Below are 18,056 nucleotides of genomic sequence, written 5' to 3'. Positions count from 1 at the left end.
AAAAAGAAAAAAAAAATTCAGTGGATATTACATAGTCCCTATTACTCACAAGCAAATAGGATAGTGGAAAGAACAAATGGTCTTAAACGATTCTTAAGACCCTAAGATTCAGGTGGTCAGATCAACTGTGGGATGCAATGACTAAGGTAAATGATAGATGGGGAGTAAATGGGTGTCCATGACTTACAGCATTTTGTCCTAAAGCACCAACTATTGTCCCCAAAGATGATGGACCTGGCACCTGACCCCAAAGATGATCCCAGGCATTCTTTGCACTATCCAGGACAACCAGTGCTGACAGACCTACCAACAGTCAGGCAGGTCCCACTGGTACTACAGACTCCTATAAATGTGTATGCATGAGTAGCCACTGATGTCCACGGCAGAGAACATAAAATTAACACCAGGTGGATAGTACCTTCCTTTTAACACTGGTTCTTAACAAAGGTGGAGCCAGGTTTTCTTCTCGTTCCTCTTACAGGAAAGGAATCTACTGAGTACCAGAGAGGCCCACCACAAACAGAAGGCTTATGCTGCTTTTGATTTTTTAGTAATGTGTATAGTTTTTAGTATTGTATTTTTTACAGTGTGCATATATTATCACCATTCTCATTGTTTTGGACAACCTGGCTCTTCTCCCTTTGTGTCAACATTGTCTCCCCCAGTGGAATCATATAGATGAAGGACTATGTATTGCTCTGCCTAGATCTGCTGAAGATGGTTTACAATTTTTTGCTATTCCTATTAACCTGTCCTTTGTGTGTTTAATATGACCAGGGCAACACACCCTGTCCCTCAGCCAGAACTATGGATCCATGATCTTTATAATGCCAGGATACAGTAGACTAAAATTTCAAAGCTGGAAGGAGTGTATGAGCTATGAAGGCCTATAACAAAATCCCTCTTTAATGCTACCCTACTTGTCCAAACGTGTAAAACTGATATTCCAGCATCTGATGTGACCATCCCGTATCAAGTATTGCGACCTAAATCGCTAGCTGCTTCTGGAAGCACATGGAATGTGGTGGGAAAGAACACATTCCTGAATAATACAGTGAGATGGCTTTGTGAGTACTATCCCTGGGATCCAAAATTTGATTCACTTAGTAAACCTGACTATTATGAAGTAAATTATGTTACAAATGTGACAGTGAATTGGTGTGTGGAACTTCCAAAGACTGTTGCCACCACTGCCTGAGATTTATCAAACTGAATGTGGGCCTGGTCACGTAATGCAAGCCCTTAAGTTTCATCCACCTAGTGATCCTGTCAAGAGCCCCGTATTTAATTGTAGTAAGGTAATAAACTGTAATAATGGCCCAGGTGACCCTCCTGAAACCTGGTTTACCCAGTCCCTACGAACTTTAATTCGAGATATGTGTACTTGTTGTGGACATCCTTCTAGGGGATGGAGAAATAAAGATACTCAGTGTGATGCCACTAAATAGGATGGCAACAAAGTTTGTATATGTGTACAGGATACACATTATCCCTATAGGGTACTCACAAAGAGTCAGACCCAAACTGGTCTTCACAGATCATACTGATACCTGGACCTGTGAGTCTAGTATTTATCCTGCACCTCTTGGCTTAGCATGGGGGTGTTCCAATGGCAAGTTCTATTCATACCTCTCTCTAAAACAGCATGCTGGACTGAGGTGTGGAGTGGTACTTCCATCCCTGTGTCCATCTCGTATTTTCAGTTTTGCAGACACCGCGCAGTGATTGCACCGAGAACCAAGCACGCCTAAAGAGCATCCCATCTGGGCAATACATGGAGCTGCAGCACCAGATTATTATACAACAGGTCAATTAATATCTCTGATGATGGAAAATGTATTTAAACCTTATGTAACTCTAAAAGACATCAATTTGTATTAGAGAACATAACTCAGCAAGTACACCTTTTGAGTAACTGGACTAGATATGCTTTTGGAGAACTAAGTTTACAGGTACACAAAGTCTCAAAAATCAGAAAACCACTTCTTCAGAACCACTTAGCTTAGGATATGATACTGATTAAAGAACAAGGAGTCTGTGGGATGTTAAATTTAACTGATGCACAATGTTGTATCACCACAGATAACACCACCACAGCAATTAAGCAGTGGATTCTCCGTCCCTGGAGATATTTAAGAAGAGACTGGAGTGGCACTCAGTGCCATGGTCTGGTAACTGCAGCGGTAGTGGATCAAGGGTTGGACTTGATGATCTCTGAGGTCCCTTCCAACCCAGCCAATTCTATGATTCCATGAATTGAAGAAGCTCAAGCAAAGATGAAGGTAACAGCTGACCAAACATAAGAACTCTTCTGAGCCACACAACCTAAGGATTGGTTTGATGGAAAGAATTCAGTTTTAATGTTATCTGTCCTACAATCCTTGGGACTCACGGGGTGGGGAGCATGGTTTATGAAATTAGCTCTAACTTTGTTTGCAGGGTTTTTCGTTTTAATAATTGCCATATCCCTTCTACAATGCATGATTATCTCTGTCGTTTCCTCTTTTTCTTCTTCTCCCTCTACTCATTATGTTCAAATTACTACCCTGGAATAAGATTCTTCTGAAGACATCAAGGTGTCTACTTGAGCCAAGGGATGGTGTAGAATCACAAAAAGAGTATTTGTCTCAAAACATCTGCCCTGACAAAATGGACATTGCCCTTAGGTGGAGGCCTCATTCATCTGGACTCTGTTCTCTCAGTGAGAGACCCTCATTTGGGAAACCACCTGATAAACAGGGCCCGATTCTCTCAAGAGCAGCCCCTCTTTTAGTGGCTTTCTCAATAAGCTGAACACTGTCCTTGCAAGGGGAGCTGTTTGACGGCCACCCTGACAGGCAGGACACTGTCCTTATTCAATAAGGGATGGGGCAGGCAAGCTCTACCCTGCAGAGGCAGAGTGACATCTTGTGTGTGCCCCAGGTAAAGACACATGGAGAGGGCACATGTGCAGAAATAAGAGGGTTATTGCCTTGTCATCCCATCTGGAGGGGCCCAAGTGAACACCTGGCTTTGCAAGATATGCCAAAGCACCCCAATAAAGGTCGAGTCAGGTGGCATAAAAGAGGCACGCTCAAAATGCTGGATGTGTGCCCACCATCCAAGGACCTGAACTTCCTACCAAGATCATCACTGGATCCAAGGGTGGTGATATCTTCCCTATCCCATCTTTATCTCTCTCTCTCTCTCTCTCTCTCTCTGTGTCTCTGTTTCTAACCTTATCAGAGCACATGAGGGTAGCATAATTTCTAACTTTGTGAAGTTTTACTCCCCATTGCTTTGTTATGTTTTGTTAGTTGTAACCTGTTCTTCAGACAACTTCCTTAAGTTTTGCTAAATTGTAATCCATTGCTTTGCAAGTGCCATCATTAATAATTCTGCTAGTTGTAATCTGACATATTTTATAATCTTACTCACTTTATTTAGAAGTTGTGGTTTTATACAAACCTCCTGGGTAATAATCTTACTCCTGAGTACCATGCAGAGAATTCCCAAAATTAATCTCACCAAATGTGATGTTAAAACAGATCAATTAGAGGGGGATGAGGAGGACTGGGCCCAGACTCTCTGAAGAAGTTCAGAAAGCAAGGGGGCCAGTCCAAATTTCCAGGGGCCGACCCCCACTCTGGGGAACTCTACCCATGCCACTCTGTGGGACGTGATATTTGCTTTGGCCCCCACATCTGGGGAGACATGCAGTGCTGCACCCACCTCGTGTGGCATGACAACTTATGGGTGTCAGAAGTGGGATCTCTGTGAGAAGTGGTAAGGAAGACTGTTGAAAGGGAGAGCCATAAAGGAGAGCCAATTTCTCTGGCAGAAGGTCATGGCAGTTCGAAAGGTGCCTGGTCCTGACTGCTTCCCACTGTTAAAGATTTGTTGAAAGGTTACAGAGCTTGTCCAACATCAAAAGCACACAGTTGTGCTGTGAACACTGGCAATCCCCAGCAACCGTAGCAGAATGGGTAAGAATTGTCAAAAGAATTGGCAAAAGAAAGTAAGTCTAAACCTGACTGTAAGGGAAAAGCAGTGGTCTGTGGTGTCTTGGGAGCTGCACTAATTGCAGCTCAGAAAGACAAATGTTGTTAAACAAAAAATGGGAGATAAGATGATGTTGCTTCTGTTGTTTTACCTACCGAATAAAGACAAGACAAATGTTGCTTCTGTTGTTTTACCTACTGAATTATGCCTTCTTATGTATTTTTAGACTAAGGATTTACAGTATCTTAGATTCTTTTCATTACATCTGAGAGAATCTCTGCACAGGGAACAGGAGGCAAGAAGTATATTTCTTATTCCACTTCTCTTCAAAGTAGAGAACACGAATTTGCTAATTAACAATTAGTGAAAATGCTAGTGATGTCTGGCCTCATGGTAGTCTATGGGAATTTAAGAAACCTTAGAGTCAGTATTTCACACTGCATTTTTCTCCCACAACAGCCACCTCAAATATGCAAACTGTTCCCTTTGATAACAACCATATTTATTCAGCATGTATCCTTTATAAAAGGAGGAGACTTGCTGTTTACTTTCACACTCAATGTCTAGTGGTTAAAAATTCAAGAAAGCTTGAGGAAAGGTGATGAATCCCAAGAGGAAGTCCAACCCACAATATGAAATGTGTGTCCTGTGTCCCATTTGGTGTAGTTACACCCTAGTGTTTTACACAAAATATTAACTTCCTTATAAATAGATGAACTAACAATTAATATTTTGTTTTTTAAGCTGGCTTTCCTTTTTTCCTGGGTGGACCTTTGTAGCCTCTGGCCCTTCTTCGATAGGGTCTGCGATCTACCACAGGTACCTCAATTTCTGCTTCCTCTGAGCTGCTGTCAGCAGCTTGCTGCTCCATTGCTGTCTGCGTGGACGGTTCTGCCTGCTCAACAGGTGCTTCTGAATGCTCTTCCAGCTCGTTCTTCTGTCCTTCCTGTCCAGCAGACTGCTGAAAGGAAACACCCTCGACTTCAACAATTAGCACAGACCTATCAGTCAGCTGGCCATGCCCTGCTTCATTTGGATCTTCCAAACCATTTTCAGAAGAAGATTCTTCCATTGCTTCAATTACTACAGATCTGGGCAAACCATTGTCAGAGGACTCCTCTTTTGAGGCTGAAGCAGATGCATTTTCAGTGGTGGTCTTTTCAGACTCTTGCTGTTCGCCACTGTCCTGTATCAATAGTATTGTACTTTCTTCAGCCAGCACTTCTGAATCATTTTCATTTAAGTCCTGAGGGAACAGGAGAAGTATCAAAACAACCAAAGCCACAATTAATTGAAGATACAGGAGTCTGAACAACTGCTGCTACTAGCTAGCAACCTCAAAGGGTATTTTGGCATTCAGCAGTTTTTAATACTACATGTACGAATAAACAAGACTATTTTGTGAACTGCATTTAATACCTAAAGTTGCTCTTTGATTTTCAGATTTAAATCGTTCAAGTGATTATTCAGTTATAGTAAAAATATTATGAAAACAACAACAGGGAAAAAAAAGTTGTTTTAGACATTTTGCTAGCATGTAACAATCTGCTTTAGCAATATAAACAAAAAACAGTAAAATCTGTATTCTAGAAGGGTATTTTACCAGAAATACCTGCTTGTACACTTCATTAGGGCAGAATAAAGAGACACCATGAGGATGAGGCTTTTCACTCATATCTAAACAATATTTTAGCAAGAAAACTATTTCATTACTGCCCAGGCAAGCTAGAGCAACAGATCTTTCTTTTTAGTATCACATGCATATGTGCTGCACTTCTACATATTAAACAGAAACACCGGTATATTCTGTTTATGGATTTATATCATCTGGCCTTGTAACTGCTTCTCCCAATAATTTTGCATGATAGTGGGGGCAACTTTCAATCAGCTGCTTAACAAAGTTAAAAAAGCAACATATGTACACTTCAAAGGAAAGGTGACTTCACATTTTGTTTGAGTTCTCTCACCTTCTCTGGTAACGTGTCATCTGAAGGTTTTGCTGAAGACTCAAGGATTACTGGAACACAGTCCACCACCGATTCTTCTCCTTGATTCTCAGAGTGCACTTCTGGTTCACCACTTTGAACTTCATTTACTGTCTTCTCTTCAGACACATGTGAGGTCTTACCAGTTTCTTCTGTTACCTCACCATTAAGAGGTTCTGATGGTGTTTCCTAAAAACCACATTTTTAAGTAAAGATTATGCCTGACCATTATTCCCCAACACTAGTCGGTGTATGTGATGTAAATCTGCAGCTTAATATGAGAAGCAAATAACTTTGGTACACAGATATGTGTAGTAAAAAGATACAGTTTAGTGCAGAGTTGCTAACTTAACCAGCATTGTATCAGCTTGGTGTTGTCACCTGCACTGAATTTCTCAGAGCTTACACTGTTAGAATCCCAGCCAAGCAGTTTTTAATGCATCTCACCATCAAACATGCTGCACGTCATTCCTTTACCCCAACACAGTGAAAGATCCACTTTCTCACTCAGTCAGTAAGAACTTAAAACCCTGAAGGCACCACTAGGCACAGTGCTTGTAAGTCAAGAAGTAAAAAGAGCCAACACTAGTAACTGAGGCATACCAGCTATTGGCTTCTTCAGTGAAACTTTAAAAAAAAAAAAAATACTAAATCAGATCTTGACCTTACTCCAGTTCTCCGAAGTATATGAATAGGAGAAATTATGAAAATTAGGTGGTGGACAAGCTAAAAATTCACCTTAGTGAACATGCTATGAAGTCCATTATTCAAAATTAGTATAACTATTACCCGAAACTAGTTTTATACTAGCCTTAGCTTCAGATAAACTTTTAAAAAAAGCATTGGTACAAAAACCTAGGAGCTGATAGTCTCATGGATTAATGCAGCAAGGACCATTTTTACAAGAAAGTGCATCTGTGTTCCAGATTTATCTACTATCACACCCAGCTCACCTCCTTCTCACTTTTTTTCTCAGTGGGTAATAAATGTAGCCCTGCTGCTGACGCAGACTGGACCTTATTTTCAACAACCATTCTGTCAGCGTCCTCAGAACTATCGTCCGTGGATTTTTCTACTAAGTCTTCAGAGTCTTCAGGTGTGTGGGCAGGAAGTTCCAGCCTGCAGCAGGTATTAAGATATATTCTTTAATCTTTTGTATTCATGTATCATCTTACTGATCTGGGCAGTGTAATTAACTCATGACCAGTTACAAAGTGGTGTATCATATGCTTGCCATAGGAAATAAGAATCTAGACAACTAAATAGCATCTAAAACCAAAACCTCCTCATTAGGGATAAAAAAACCCCAAAACCAACCAACAAAATCATCTAGTAGGAAAGATTACTTTGACAATTATAAAATGAACACATCTGTCTCGCTTCCATTTTATGGGAATAAATATCAGAAACTTGTTTTAAGTTTAAATTTAGAAAGCAGCAATCCATTATATACTTGGAAGCTACAAAGGCATGAGAAAGGAAGCAGCTTCTTCCACCCCCACTGTAGAAACAGTTTGAAGTTAGACTGGTAAAAACAAATATGTGTATATAATTGTTGAATATACATGCATTACAACGACCATGACTGGAAGAGAAACCAGGCAACAACAACAAAAATATTATGGCTGAAGAAGAGTGAACTAGAGATTAAATAAGTAAATAGCTGAAGATGAAGCTCTGATGGACCTCATGGGTAGCAACACTATTTCAAAGATTCAGTTCTCATCTTTGAAATGATAAATGTCAGATGAACTGAAAGGATTAAAAATGATGGGAAAACTGCATGTAATAGATTTGCAGGAGGCTGCTTCAAGATCTCATAATAAAGGCAGCATTGGAGGATTTTATCCCAGGTGCCATCTTGAGAAGGTGCTTCATAGGAGAAAGCCAGTAACTTCGTTTTGCAAGGCCCAAAATACTGACATTCAAAAACAGCCCAGTCCTCTCACATACCAACTAGCCAATTATTAGTAGTAACAGGGAAAATAATTTTTCAGTATGTGGCAGCATTATTTGGCCTGTCTGTACTAGCTTAGGACAGCACACTGACCATGAAAGACAGCAGTACTGTATGTCCATAGTTACACAGAGCAATTTAAACACAAGGATGAATCTAGCTAATGTGAAAAAATGTGAAAAAATTGTAACAGCATCATGTGAAAAAACAGAGACACACAACAACTAATTTTGTTTAAAGAAACCTAATGGAACAAGTTCGATGAATTTCCTCTGAAACAACAAAGTTGCCTTCATCTCTTCAAAAGAGTTTTTTTGGGTTGCAGTGGGGTTTTTTGTTTGGTTGGTTGGGTTTTTTTGGAAGATAGTGAGTGAGACAGGGACAATGAAAGAGGGAGGGGATTAGTATATGCCTACAAGAAAACATATATACAGGAAGAGGGAGGAAGGAGGAATTTATTTGCTCAGCCTCAGTTCTGCTTTCTTGATGAAAGCCAGTGGAATGGCCCTTTCTTGTACAAACTGCTATGGCACTGAAGCAATACAATTCTTCATATCCCCATTTAACAATTACTACAGAGGATAATATCCTTTACACTGGAGATTATTTCCTTTTTTGTCAAGATGTAAGTAAGGATATGATAGTCTTAAATCAGAATTTGTCCAAAGGGTTTTACTTCGAAGATGAGTAGGTCCCTGTAATTCTTTTGTTTCATAGGGACAATATGCCACTGTAACAAGAGGTCAGGAAGGGACATCTCTACAGATACAGATGTAGCATTGTGGATTTGCAGTTACAGTATTGTAAGAAACTCTGCTGTGTGCATACAGATGGTTTTACCTTCATGCAGATTCACTTATACCAGAACACCCTTAGTATTCTCTGTTATCTTACTGTTCTTGCCAGTACCTGCCAAGCTTTCAAAGACACTATCTTTTGGTGCAATCAGTCTTCAGGTAATGTATCAGTTGTCTTTATCACATCAGGCTTTGTATTTGGTAATTTTAAAATCAAGCAAATAAAACAGGAAGAAAGGAGAAGAAACACGAAGTAGCACACTGTGAGACACTGATGTAGTCTGTGACTGCTTAAGCAACAAAATAAGAATAAAATATGGGCTCCCTTACCTGCTTTCTGACACCAGGAGAGCATTTTCGACATTTCCTTGGGAAGTTCCAGGTTCAGATTCCTGTCTACGTTTTCCTGTTCTGGGACATTTTTGCTGGCTGCTTTGTGTCCAAACAAAACCAGGAACTATGTTAAGGTTTCCAGAAAAAAAGCAAAAACAGAACAACAAAATAAATGTCAGGGTACAACCAGTGTGAGACCTCCATATAATTTTCCCATCTAGTATTTCATTGAAGAAACTGAGTGCAAGTAAAATAGCGTTTCATTGTGATACTTTTCTGAGTATATTTGCACGGTACCTTTACCAAGAAACTTAGTTTTATCCCAAGTCCTCCAAAAGGTTTGTGAGTTGAGCCACAGTACCTTGGAGGAAGGCATATTTTAATATTAATCACAGATTAATATGCTGAAAGCATATAAAGCAACAAAAGAGCCTGCTAATCTATTAATCCACAATCATCACAATGCTGATAATCAGGGTTATTTTTACCTTGAGGTGTGCTTGCATGGACTTCTATTGGTTCTTTAACTTGTAGAGAATCTGTCTGTGAAGCAAAAGAAAACTAATTTATGGTATTACGTTTAGATGTATGTATCCTGCCTCTAAACAGATGTAATTTAATTTACATTATCTTTCATACAAGAATTGGGTTTTATTGTTGTTGGGTTTGGTTTGGTTTTTTTGGCACTTTACTTCTGGGCTCAACATGGAAGATAGTATTTTAAAAGTAACCTGTTATAAACAAGGTCTATCAAGTCTTTTTCTTAACTAATCTGGTTTGTAACAGGTGTTCACATAATTAAAGGCTATAAATCTTTTTCTTTCCGTATAAATCCCAGGTACTACACTACTGTAGGTGACAAAATTTAACAAGAAACTTTTTTTAATTATTTGTAGTCTATTTTGTAGTCTTATTTTTATTAGGGCATGCAACAGAGTATGACAGCTCATGTTAAAAAAAAAAAAAGATCACACAAGAAAACAGAACTTAGTGATCAGGCAGTACTGCAAGCTACATGCGCAGTCAGCACAAGAAGCTGCTTATGTCCCAGTTTCCTCTCCCTCAATATTCACTTGCTTCATACTCTGACTTGGGGACAAACTGTGCACGTTAAAATAAAGGCATGCACATTCTTGTTTCTGAGCTGCTTAAAACTCAAGCAGCTTTTTGAGTTTGGCAATAAACAGCATCCAGACATTCTGCTCCACTTCCAGCTGCACTTCAGCACTAGCTAAGAAGGCAGGCAAGAAGCAGCCATACCTACAAACAGCTGCTTGAAATAGTTTAAGTTAAGTTTTCAATACATATGAAATTGTAGACCAATCACAAATTATTCTACCATCAAAACACAGAAACACAAGGAACTCTAAATGGAAGCTGAAAATGACAGTTGGGGAATGTTTTTTCCTGGTTTGGTGGTAAGTGGGACGTTTTTGGGGGTTTGGGTTTTTTGTTTGTTTGTTTTTATGGTCCAGTAAGTTTTCTAAGCATTACTGAACTACTTACAGATAGCACAGGTGCCAAGAAAAGAGCTACCAACAATTCTACAAAGCTGTGAGGGGTTGGAGCACTTTGATATCTACTGTCTTTCTCTTCTCGAAGAAGAGAAGAGGCAAGGCTTCAGTTCATAACTCATGGCAACAAAAATTTTAAGAACTACTATCCCTCTGCTATCTTTTCCAGGTAGATCCATGAAGCTCTACAACCAAGCAATTTTTTTAGGTCATATTGCCAATATGATCAATTACTCGAATCTGAATCTAGAACTCTAGTGATGATGCTCTCTTGAGCACACTTACAAGTGAAAGAGAATGAAGACTTGCTGCTTCTGGTCATTTAGAAACTGAAAACATCACTATTTTTGTAACAAAACAACAGATGAGGTAACAATTTCTGGTAAAAGCCACGGGTTCTGTCAGACTGGTTGCCACTTAAAGTGGAGAGATTAAGTACAAGCTCTCTGCATAAGCCAGGACTGCTCTTTGGGAACTTGAAACAGAAATATCAAGCAAGCATAACATACAGTTCATTAAATGCAGTAATTTCCAAAAACACCTAATTTCTTAAGTTGAGAAACTACTCTTTCATAGAAATTAAAAATATTTACTGACCATAAAGAACAGGCAATTAAAATAAGAACAGGACAAGATACATTAGATGAATATAGAAAACCTAAAAGGCCTCAAGCCTTTTTAATAATGGATAACACACTGTGTACCTACATTTAGCTGTGTTTCTAGATCAGTCTTCTGTTCACCTGCCCATAATGAGGCCTCCTGAAAATAAGCCTTAGTCTCAGTTTCTTTCTGCAATGTCTTTTCTTCTAAGATTTAAGAAAGAAAACAGGGAAACAGAAAATTACACTGTCTTCATGTAACAATTTACCATTTCAAATATGATCTCAGGACAAGTAAAATTGTTCTGCTAGTTTCCATGGGTAGTATTCACAGAAGTTGGTGTTGAACTTGTGTTTATTCAACATTCATAAAGTGTCAGAAAACAAAAGAAAGCATCCATACCTGCAATTCTGAGAGTTTCTCTTTCTATCTTCTTCTTAATAGATACTCTCTGGAACCACTTTCCTACTCCCTCCACTTCCCATAAGAGTGACTTATCATTAGGATACTTCTCAAGATATTGCTTACAAGCTGAATGAACAAACATAAGAAAATCACCGTATTATTTATATTATATAATCATCGTCAACTCAGTTTTTAAAGTTTGTCAGGAAACAAACTTATCTTCAATCTTCCATCATGCACATAAATGACCACAGAAAGAACTGTTCAACAAAAGAATGGAGTCTGAAATAAATACTGTTTTACTCTGCTCATTCTTCCCAGTACATTATTTCTTCTGGTTTAACCACATTCCATATTATCTTAAACTGCAAAAGAGATGGATGGGATTTCCTTCTTCTTATCTTAACCACCCAGCTGAGTCTTATACCTTCACTGGTCTCTGTCAATCACAAGACCCAGCCTTGGATGGAATGGCTCTTAGGCAGAGAATAGTCAGGTGATGTATGTCACTATCTTATTACAGGCACTCACAAAAAGCACTCTCTGGGAATGCAAACACGTTACCACCGCATAATTTACCATCCATTCACTGTTCACTTCTGGAATATTTTTCCCTGCTGTGCCCTCACCTCTTTTCTCCAATACACATACTAAAAAACAATGTGGAAATGCATCTTTTCATGTTATTCCACAGTATGTGGAAAACTACCACTTTTCACCTGAGTAACAATTGATACATAACCCTCTTGTACCATTCCTTGACCAGGGAAATGGGTTAGTCATTAAATTCCACTTCATGACAGTTTGCTGGCTGAAGCTTAATAAACCATATCCAGTGATATGCAAAACCAGACAATGGTACTTGGAAAAGCAGAATTTCCAATGGCTAAGACCACCTGATGAAAACATTCATAGAACCAAACTTAGAAGAGAGCCTGAGAGTAGGACAAGCCTTGAGAAACAGGGCAGAGGAAATGGTCTTCTTGCCCGAACATAGTCCCAAGCAGGATCATTTCCAGAAGATAACATGTAATCTCCTAGATGACATAACCCTCTTGGGTTTCTAATGGAAGAGCCATGAATGTTTCTTTCATGTAAGAACTGCACCTTCTTATATCCAAGGTAAAACAGCCTCAGATGTCTCTTTGACCAGAAGTTCTGAGCAAACATGAATTAAATGACCTTGTGAAGCTTAACAGTGAGCAAGAAAAAGGCAGTACAAAGAAGACACATTACATCACACCTCAGGCAATTCTGGAGGCTTGAGGAGCATACAGCAGTAAAAATTCACAATAGCAGAAAGCCAACAAAGATCCAATAATCTAATGTCATGCAGAGGATTAAAAATCTAATTAATAAATACTTCACCATCTTAAACAAATCACCGTTTTTAACTTTAAATGAAAAGCACATCTGTTATTACAAAAAGTGAGGATGCAGCCACAACGAGCTTGAATGACAGCACTGATTTGGACAAGAGCTTGCCTGTGTACAACAAGGGTGACAGTGGGTATCGTAGGCCAAGAGATTTCTCATTGAAGGAATCCACAAAGTCTTCCAAAATTGTTAGCAGAGAGTCCTTCCCACGATGTTTCTTTCTTACAAATACTGTGTCTAGCACCGACAGCCCATATTTCTTATCACCATTTGAGTTAAAAGCACTTCCTGAAATAACAGGAGGGAAAAAATATCTATTGGTAATTCAGCATCACCATGCTGCAACATAAGATTTTAGCATATTCAAATACAGACTTAAAGATTTTATCAAACTAAGTCATGGGATTACATTTAAATTATAAAAATAATACATAATAAAATATATGATAAAATATATAAACACTGCTGTCATTTTTTGCTTTAAGCCAGAACAAAAAACACTGCAATGTAAACACTATCCTTTTATCACCACACTACAGCAATTTTGACATTAAAGACAATATTGAGACTTACACAAATTTATGCAATGCATACTCTCATTAAAAAATAACACAAAGATCATTAAGACAATCAGAACAAGATAGCTGGTTGCTTGCCTATCCTGATTGCTAGCCTACAGTAGGTTAGTGACCCAAAGAGTTTACTATTTTAAGTTTGCAAAGGCATCTATGTACGTTAGAAGGGGGAAATCTCCAGCAAGCCTCCAGTGCCCTCCTCAGTCCTGAATTAGTTAACCCCTTCTAGACATGACACAAAAATATCAGACTGTTCCTCCTTGATCCAAAGATAGTAGTCTACAATAGCACATATCAATGTGCTAAAAAGCCTGCCCAAACACTAAATTTTATTCAGCAAACAATTAAAAAAACCCACAATAAATTCCAAAATAACTAAAGGGAAAGTATCATGTTTTGATAAAGTATAAGTAAACACATTAACAAACAAAAAGGCTGCAACATTAATAACAATCAATCTGCCAGTACAATTGTAATTTACAAGGGAATATATGTTTGAAAGGAAAGGGAATTTCTTTTTGCTATTACCAGGAGTCACTGAATCTTACACCTGTGAGCAAAATTTCTATGCTCTTATGCTATCAGATGTTTAAGTCATAGCAACATCTGATTTTATAATCATTTCAGACAAAATAACTTCTGCATTATGGAATGAGGTCCAAAAGACAAGCAGACAAACAAAAACAAAAAGCCAACCAAACATAACCAAGCATAGCCCAATCCAAACATGAACAACTGTTCTTAGGAGAAAAGGAAAATAAAAAAGCTTTTGTGTATACTTTTATGTAGTTTTAAATACATTTGGCAGAATGCAAAGAAACTTAAGAACTTGGACTGCTCAGATTGCTAAAATATGTAAGCATTAAAACTAGAAATTTTAACAGCAAGCTGACTTTTTTTTCAGGAAAACACCTCATTGAGCCTGCAAGGTTTGCAAATCCTAATTACTAATTACAGTATTCTTCAAATAGGCTTCGTTATCTCCACTCTGTACCCATTCCTCCTCCCTACCAGATCTCAGAGTACTGAAGTATTTTACCTTTAAGTTTAACAGAATAGAACCCAATGGCCTCTCCTTTTTTCCACAAGATCTTAGCATAGTCATTGCTACGATGACAGAGAAAAGGGACCTCATCTTCTTCCATTTCTTGCTTCCGATAAATAATTCGATTCAGAACATAGAGTACAACCCTCTCTCCAACAGACTTCACCTAAGGAAACAGAACATTTTAGAAGACTGGTCAGATGAGTTAATATGCATCAGAAGCTTATCTTTCAAAGTTGCCAGTTAACACAGGTGCAGATGGAGTCAAGCTGTAAATGCTAAAGCAGGATGAAGCCCTGGGGTTTGTCTGAGGGCAAGGAGATGCGTGGAAGCATAAGGCACTACCACAGAGAGAGGATATTTCACTACTTCATTATCACTCCTAATCCAAAGGGCAAAAGCTGAAAGAGTTCTAGGAGTGGGACAGTAGGGATATTTTGATTTTGCCTCACGACACTTTTCGGACTTAAGAAACATTCACTAAACACAACAACAGTACACCAGACCTCCCAGACTAGCAGATAAGTGGAATCCTGCAATGGAGAAATTATGAGCCTTATGGCGTTGCAAGACTTGGCACACTCAATCACTGCTGATAGAGTGGCAGACAACAGGACATGATGCAGTGGAAGACCTAGTTATAACAGTTTCTGTGATACGAAACTCAATATCCTTTCCTCTATTCTCCACATTAAATTTAAACCCACCACTATCCTACCCACTATGAAGAACAAATGTCCAGTCTCAGCTACTCTACCTGTTAAAGATTCAGCCTTCCTGATTTTATAATTTTCCTACCATAAGTAGTGTATGGAAAACAAGTCTACATGCCAAATTCTCTACGGCAAATTAAATACATAAATCAAACAAGAGTGCCCAGATTCCATGAGCAAATATAAATTACACTCCTCAAAAAAGAAATATTTACAGTTAAAAAAAAAATAAAGTGTCAGTAATGGCAACAAAGGTCAATGATGAGTAATGAAGCAGATACCAGGCAACTTACTTCCCAAATCTCACATACTGGTACTGCCAGCCACCAGCTCCAACTTTCCTCTATTGAACTAGTTCCCAACAATATTTTTAACGAACTAATCTCCTCGTAAGATAAATAGATTCAAGTGCTATGGTTCCATGAACCACTCTGCTAAGGTACTTCAATACAATCAGACATACAATGTGCATACAATATTCTAAGACTAAAGAAAAAAAAACTAAAATCATTAGCATCTGAATAGCTTATACATGAAGCTACTGAACAAGAGTCACTCCTATTCTAGAGTAGCTTCACAGAGTTCCTTCCTCCTAGTTCCTACTCTTCTATTCCCACTCTCCTTATTTTGCACATGAGACAGCCAACTAACTTCTGAATTAAATGAAAACATGTAGCATCTCCCAGCCTAGCTATTCACCATAACTTGCCATTATCTGAAGGATAAAAATTGCTAGATGAACACTGGAGCGCTTTACCTGATGAAAGCCCTGTCTATCAGGGGCAGATGTTCTCACAATGTCATCAGATGACCACCACTGGTCAGCAAGATACAGGGCTACAGCTTGAAAGACACAAGGGGAAATAAAAGAGTTAGTGATTCTTATCATTCCCAAGGAAACACATTAATTAAAACCGCTAAACAACTAGGAAAACACTGTAGTAGCAAGGTCAAGCACCTTTATCTGGAACTATATTAATGCAGTTCTCATTACACTAATACAATAGATGTGGTGCTACACAACCTCCATATGCAATACTCTCTACTCCAGAATTTGTTTGAAAATTGAGAACAATAAAACCAAACGCAGGTTTTGTGCAGTATGACACAGAGAACTGTTTTCAGATACTATCACTGGTCCTCATCACTGTGCTCTAGCATCTCCTTCCACTGAAAACTAGGCCTGCCAAGGAGCCCCATTCACACATGTACTTCAGTTCTGGGTTGCTAGCAGATATTGATATTGAAACTGTGCAAGTTTTACAGAGTCAGATGAATGTAAAAATGCTAGTGGCCATGTGGTCATGTGGTTAGAGATCAGGAGGAGTTTGATCTATGGACACGTGTGGCAAACTTGGCAATCAAATGGAAAGAGAAGAAAACATGAATGACTAGAAGGGAAGAGAAAAAGGGAGGAAAAAAACGACCCCAAAACCCAGTGAGATGTCATCTTAGTCAGACCTACGTTAGGATCTAGAGCTGAAGACAAATTTACACTTGAGGATGATCAGTTACTGCTAATAAAGAGCACCTAAATTCATGGGCAAGCTAATGGATTCTATGAATGCTCAATAAATATCTTTTGGAGTGTTGAGGTGTACATTAAGAGACCCGGAGATACACGCTGTCCTTGGATTCGGACAAGCACTGTGTTATTTTGCTACGTATCTTCTGAACTCAACAGGACCCCTTCTACTCTGATAACCATACACAGTTCTATCATTTGTGTATATAAATCCACAACAAAAATAACAGTATGTGAACAAGAACAGGGCAAACAACAAACGCAAAGGTGGTAAAGTTATGAGCTACACTAGCATGGAATGAACAAGGGCTTGGTTACATGCATTTGTCACAGAAAAAGAAACAGCAACAAAGATTAAAATCTTAAGTGAAACCTGTGAGACAATCGGGTGGTGCAAACAACCCAAGAATTTTGTGTGTCTGGTCTTCACCATATAGGGGAAGGTAGCCCACCGTTGACAAGCTGATAGGAATCTGGAACAAGATTGTACAAATACTTAAACAGGTTCTTGCTGTAACAACCTTACTCAAATACAGTTGATACATCAAGGTTTTTTGATAATTACTTAATGCATACAGATCCATTGCCTAGAAACAGCAGTTTACTGATGCCCAGATTTAAATGGAATTACAGAATGAAAAAAAGTAGAGCTTAACACACAAATATGAATTTGGGAAATACAAAAGCTTTGCTAAAATTGCTACGTAATACAATAGCTGTGGATTCGACATTTTAAATCTTTTAAATCTACAAATATATGAAGAAAACTTGAGACTAAGATATATGCTGGTTCTTACTTTGCCATGGCCTGGCAGAGACAAGAATTGAGGCTGATATGGATTCTGACTCATAAGTTTAGACATGTACTCTTCTGATGATCTTCTCAAGTCCTCATGACTGCTGCTGGTCAAAATATCCACAGGGAATGGCATCATCTTAAGAAATAAACAACATTTTTATTGTAGGTAGTTAGAGAGATACTATGCACAGTTTATCACACGTTCCTCCCCAACGTGTAACCAAGACTGCTGAGCCACCCTTCCCTCCCCCAAGGCTCACACACCTCCCCACCCCCCACCTCTGCTCCATGCAGCGGTCCATGTCCAAGTCAGAAAGGAGAAAAGCATCCTAATTAGGATGCCACCTACTAACACCCAACCTGTAAAACAAACACACAAACACAATCTGTGCTTATCAACAGAAAAAAAGTGGGAGGTTTAGCCCACAGATCCCAAACAGGGCAGAT

At 38.8% G+C, this 18,056-nt stretch overlaps 1 protein-coding gene across 1 annotated transcript; it reads right to left on the bottom strand.

Annotated features, from left to right (window-relative positions):
- Nucleotides 1-4,720: 4,720 nt before the first annotated feature.
- Nucleotides 4,721-17,742, bottom strand: FAM169A (family with sequence similarity 169 member A). Its single transcript, XM_030467605.1, has 12 exons — nucleotides 17,608-17,742; nucleotides 17,184-17,283; nucleotides 16,043-16,128; nucleotides 14,567-14,738; nucleotides 13,061-13,240; nucleotides 11,573-11,701; nucleotides 11,276-11,376; nucleotides 9,542-9,596; nucleotides 9,051-9,177; nucleotides 6,920-7,085; nucleotides 5,949-6,155; nucleotides 4,721-5,227 (listed from the first exon to the last, which is right to left on the bottom strand). The coding sequence occupies exons 1-12, from the start codon at nucleotides 17,740-17,742 to the stop codon at nucleotides 4,721-4,723; spliced, it is 1,965 nt and encodes a 654-aa protein (XP_030323465.1).
- Nucleotides 17,743-18,056: the final 314 nt, after the last annotated feature.

The sequence above is a fragment of the Calypte anna genome, chromosome Z (assembly GCF_003957555.1).
Source record: "Calypte anna isolate BGI_N300 chromosome Z, bCalAnn1_v1.p, whole genome shotgun sequence".
Taxonomy (NCBI): domain Eukaryota; kingdom Metazoa; phylum Chordata; class Aves; order Apodiformes; family Trochilidae; genus Calypte; species Calypte anna.
This window is presented reverse-complemented; position numbering and strand designations above follow the sequence as displayed.

Bases quoted from the DNA above. Each gene is read 5' to 3' on its own strand.
- FAM169A (XM_030467605.1), bottom strand. From the start codon at position 17,742: ATGCCATTCCCTGTGGATATTTTGACCAGCAGCAGTCATGAGGACTTG. The intron at 17,284-17,607 runs GTAAGAACCAGC...ATCTTGTTCCAG, and splicing joins CTCTGCCAGGCCATGGCAAA to ATTCCTATCAGCTTGTCAAC. The intron at 7,086-9,050 runs GTAAGGGAGCCC...TACCTGCTGCAG, and splicing joins CTCCTGGTGTCAGAAAGCAG to GCTGGAACTTCCTGCCCACA.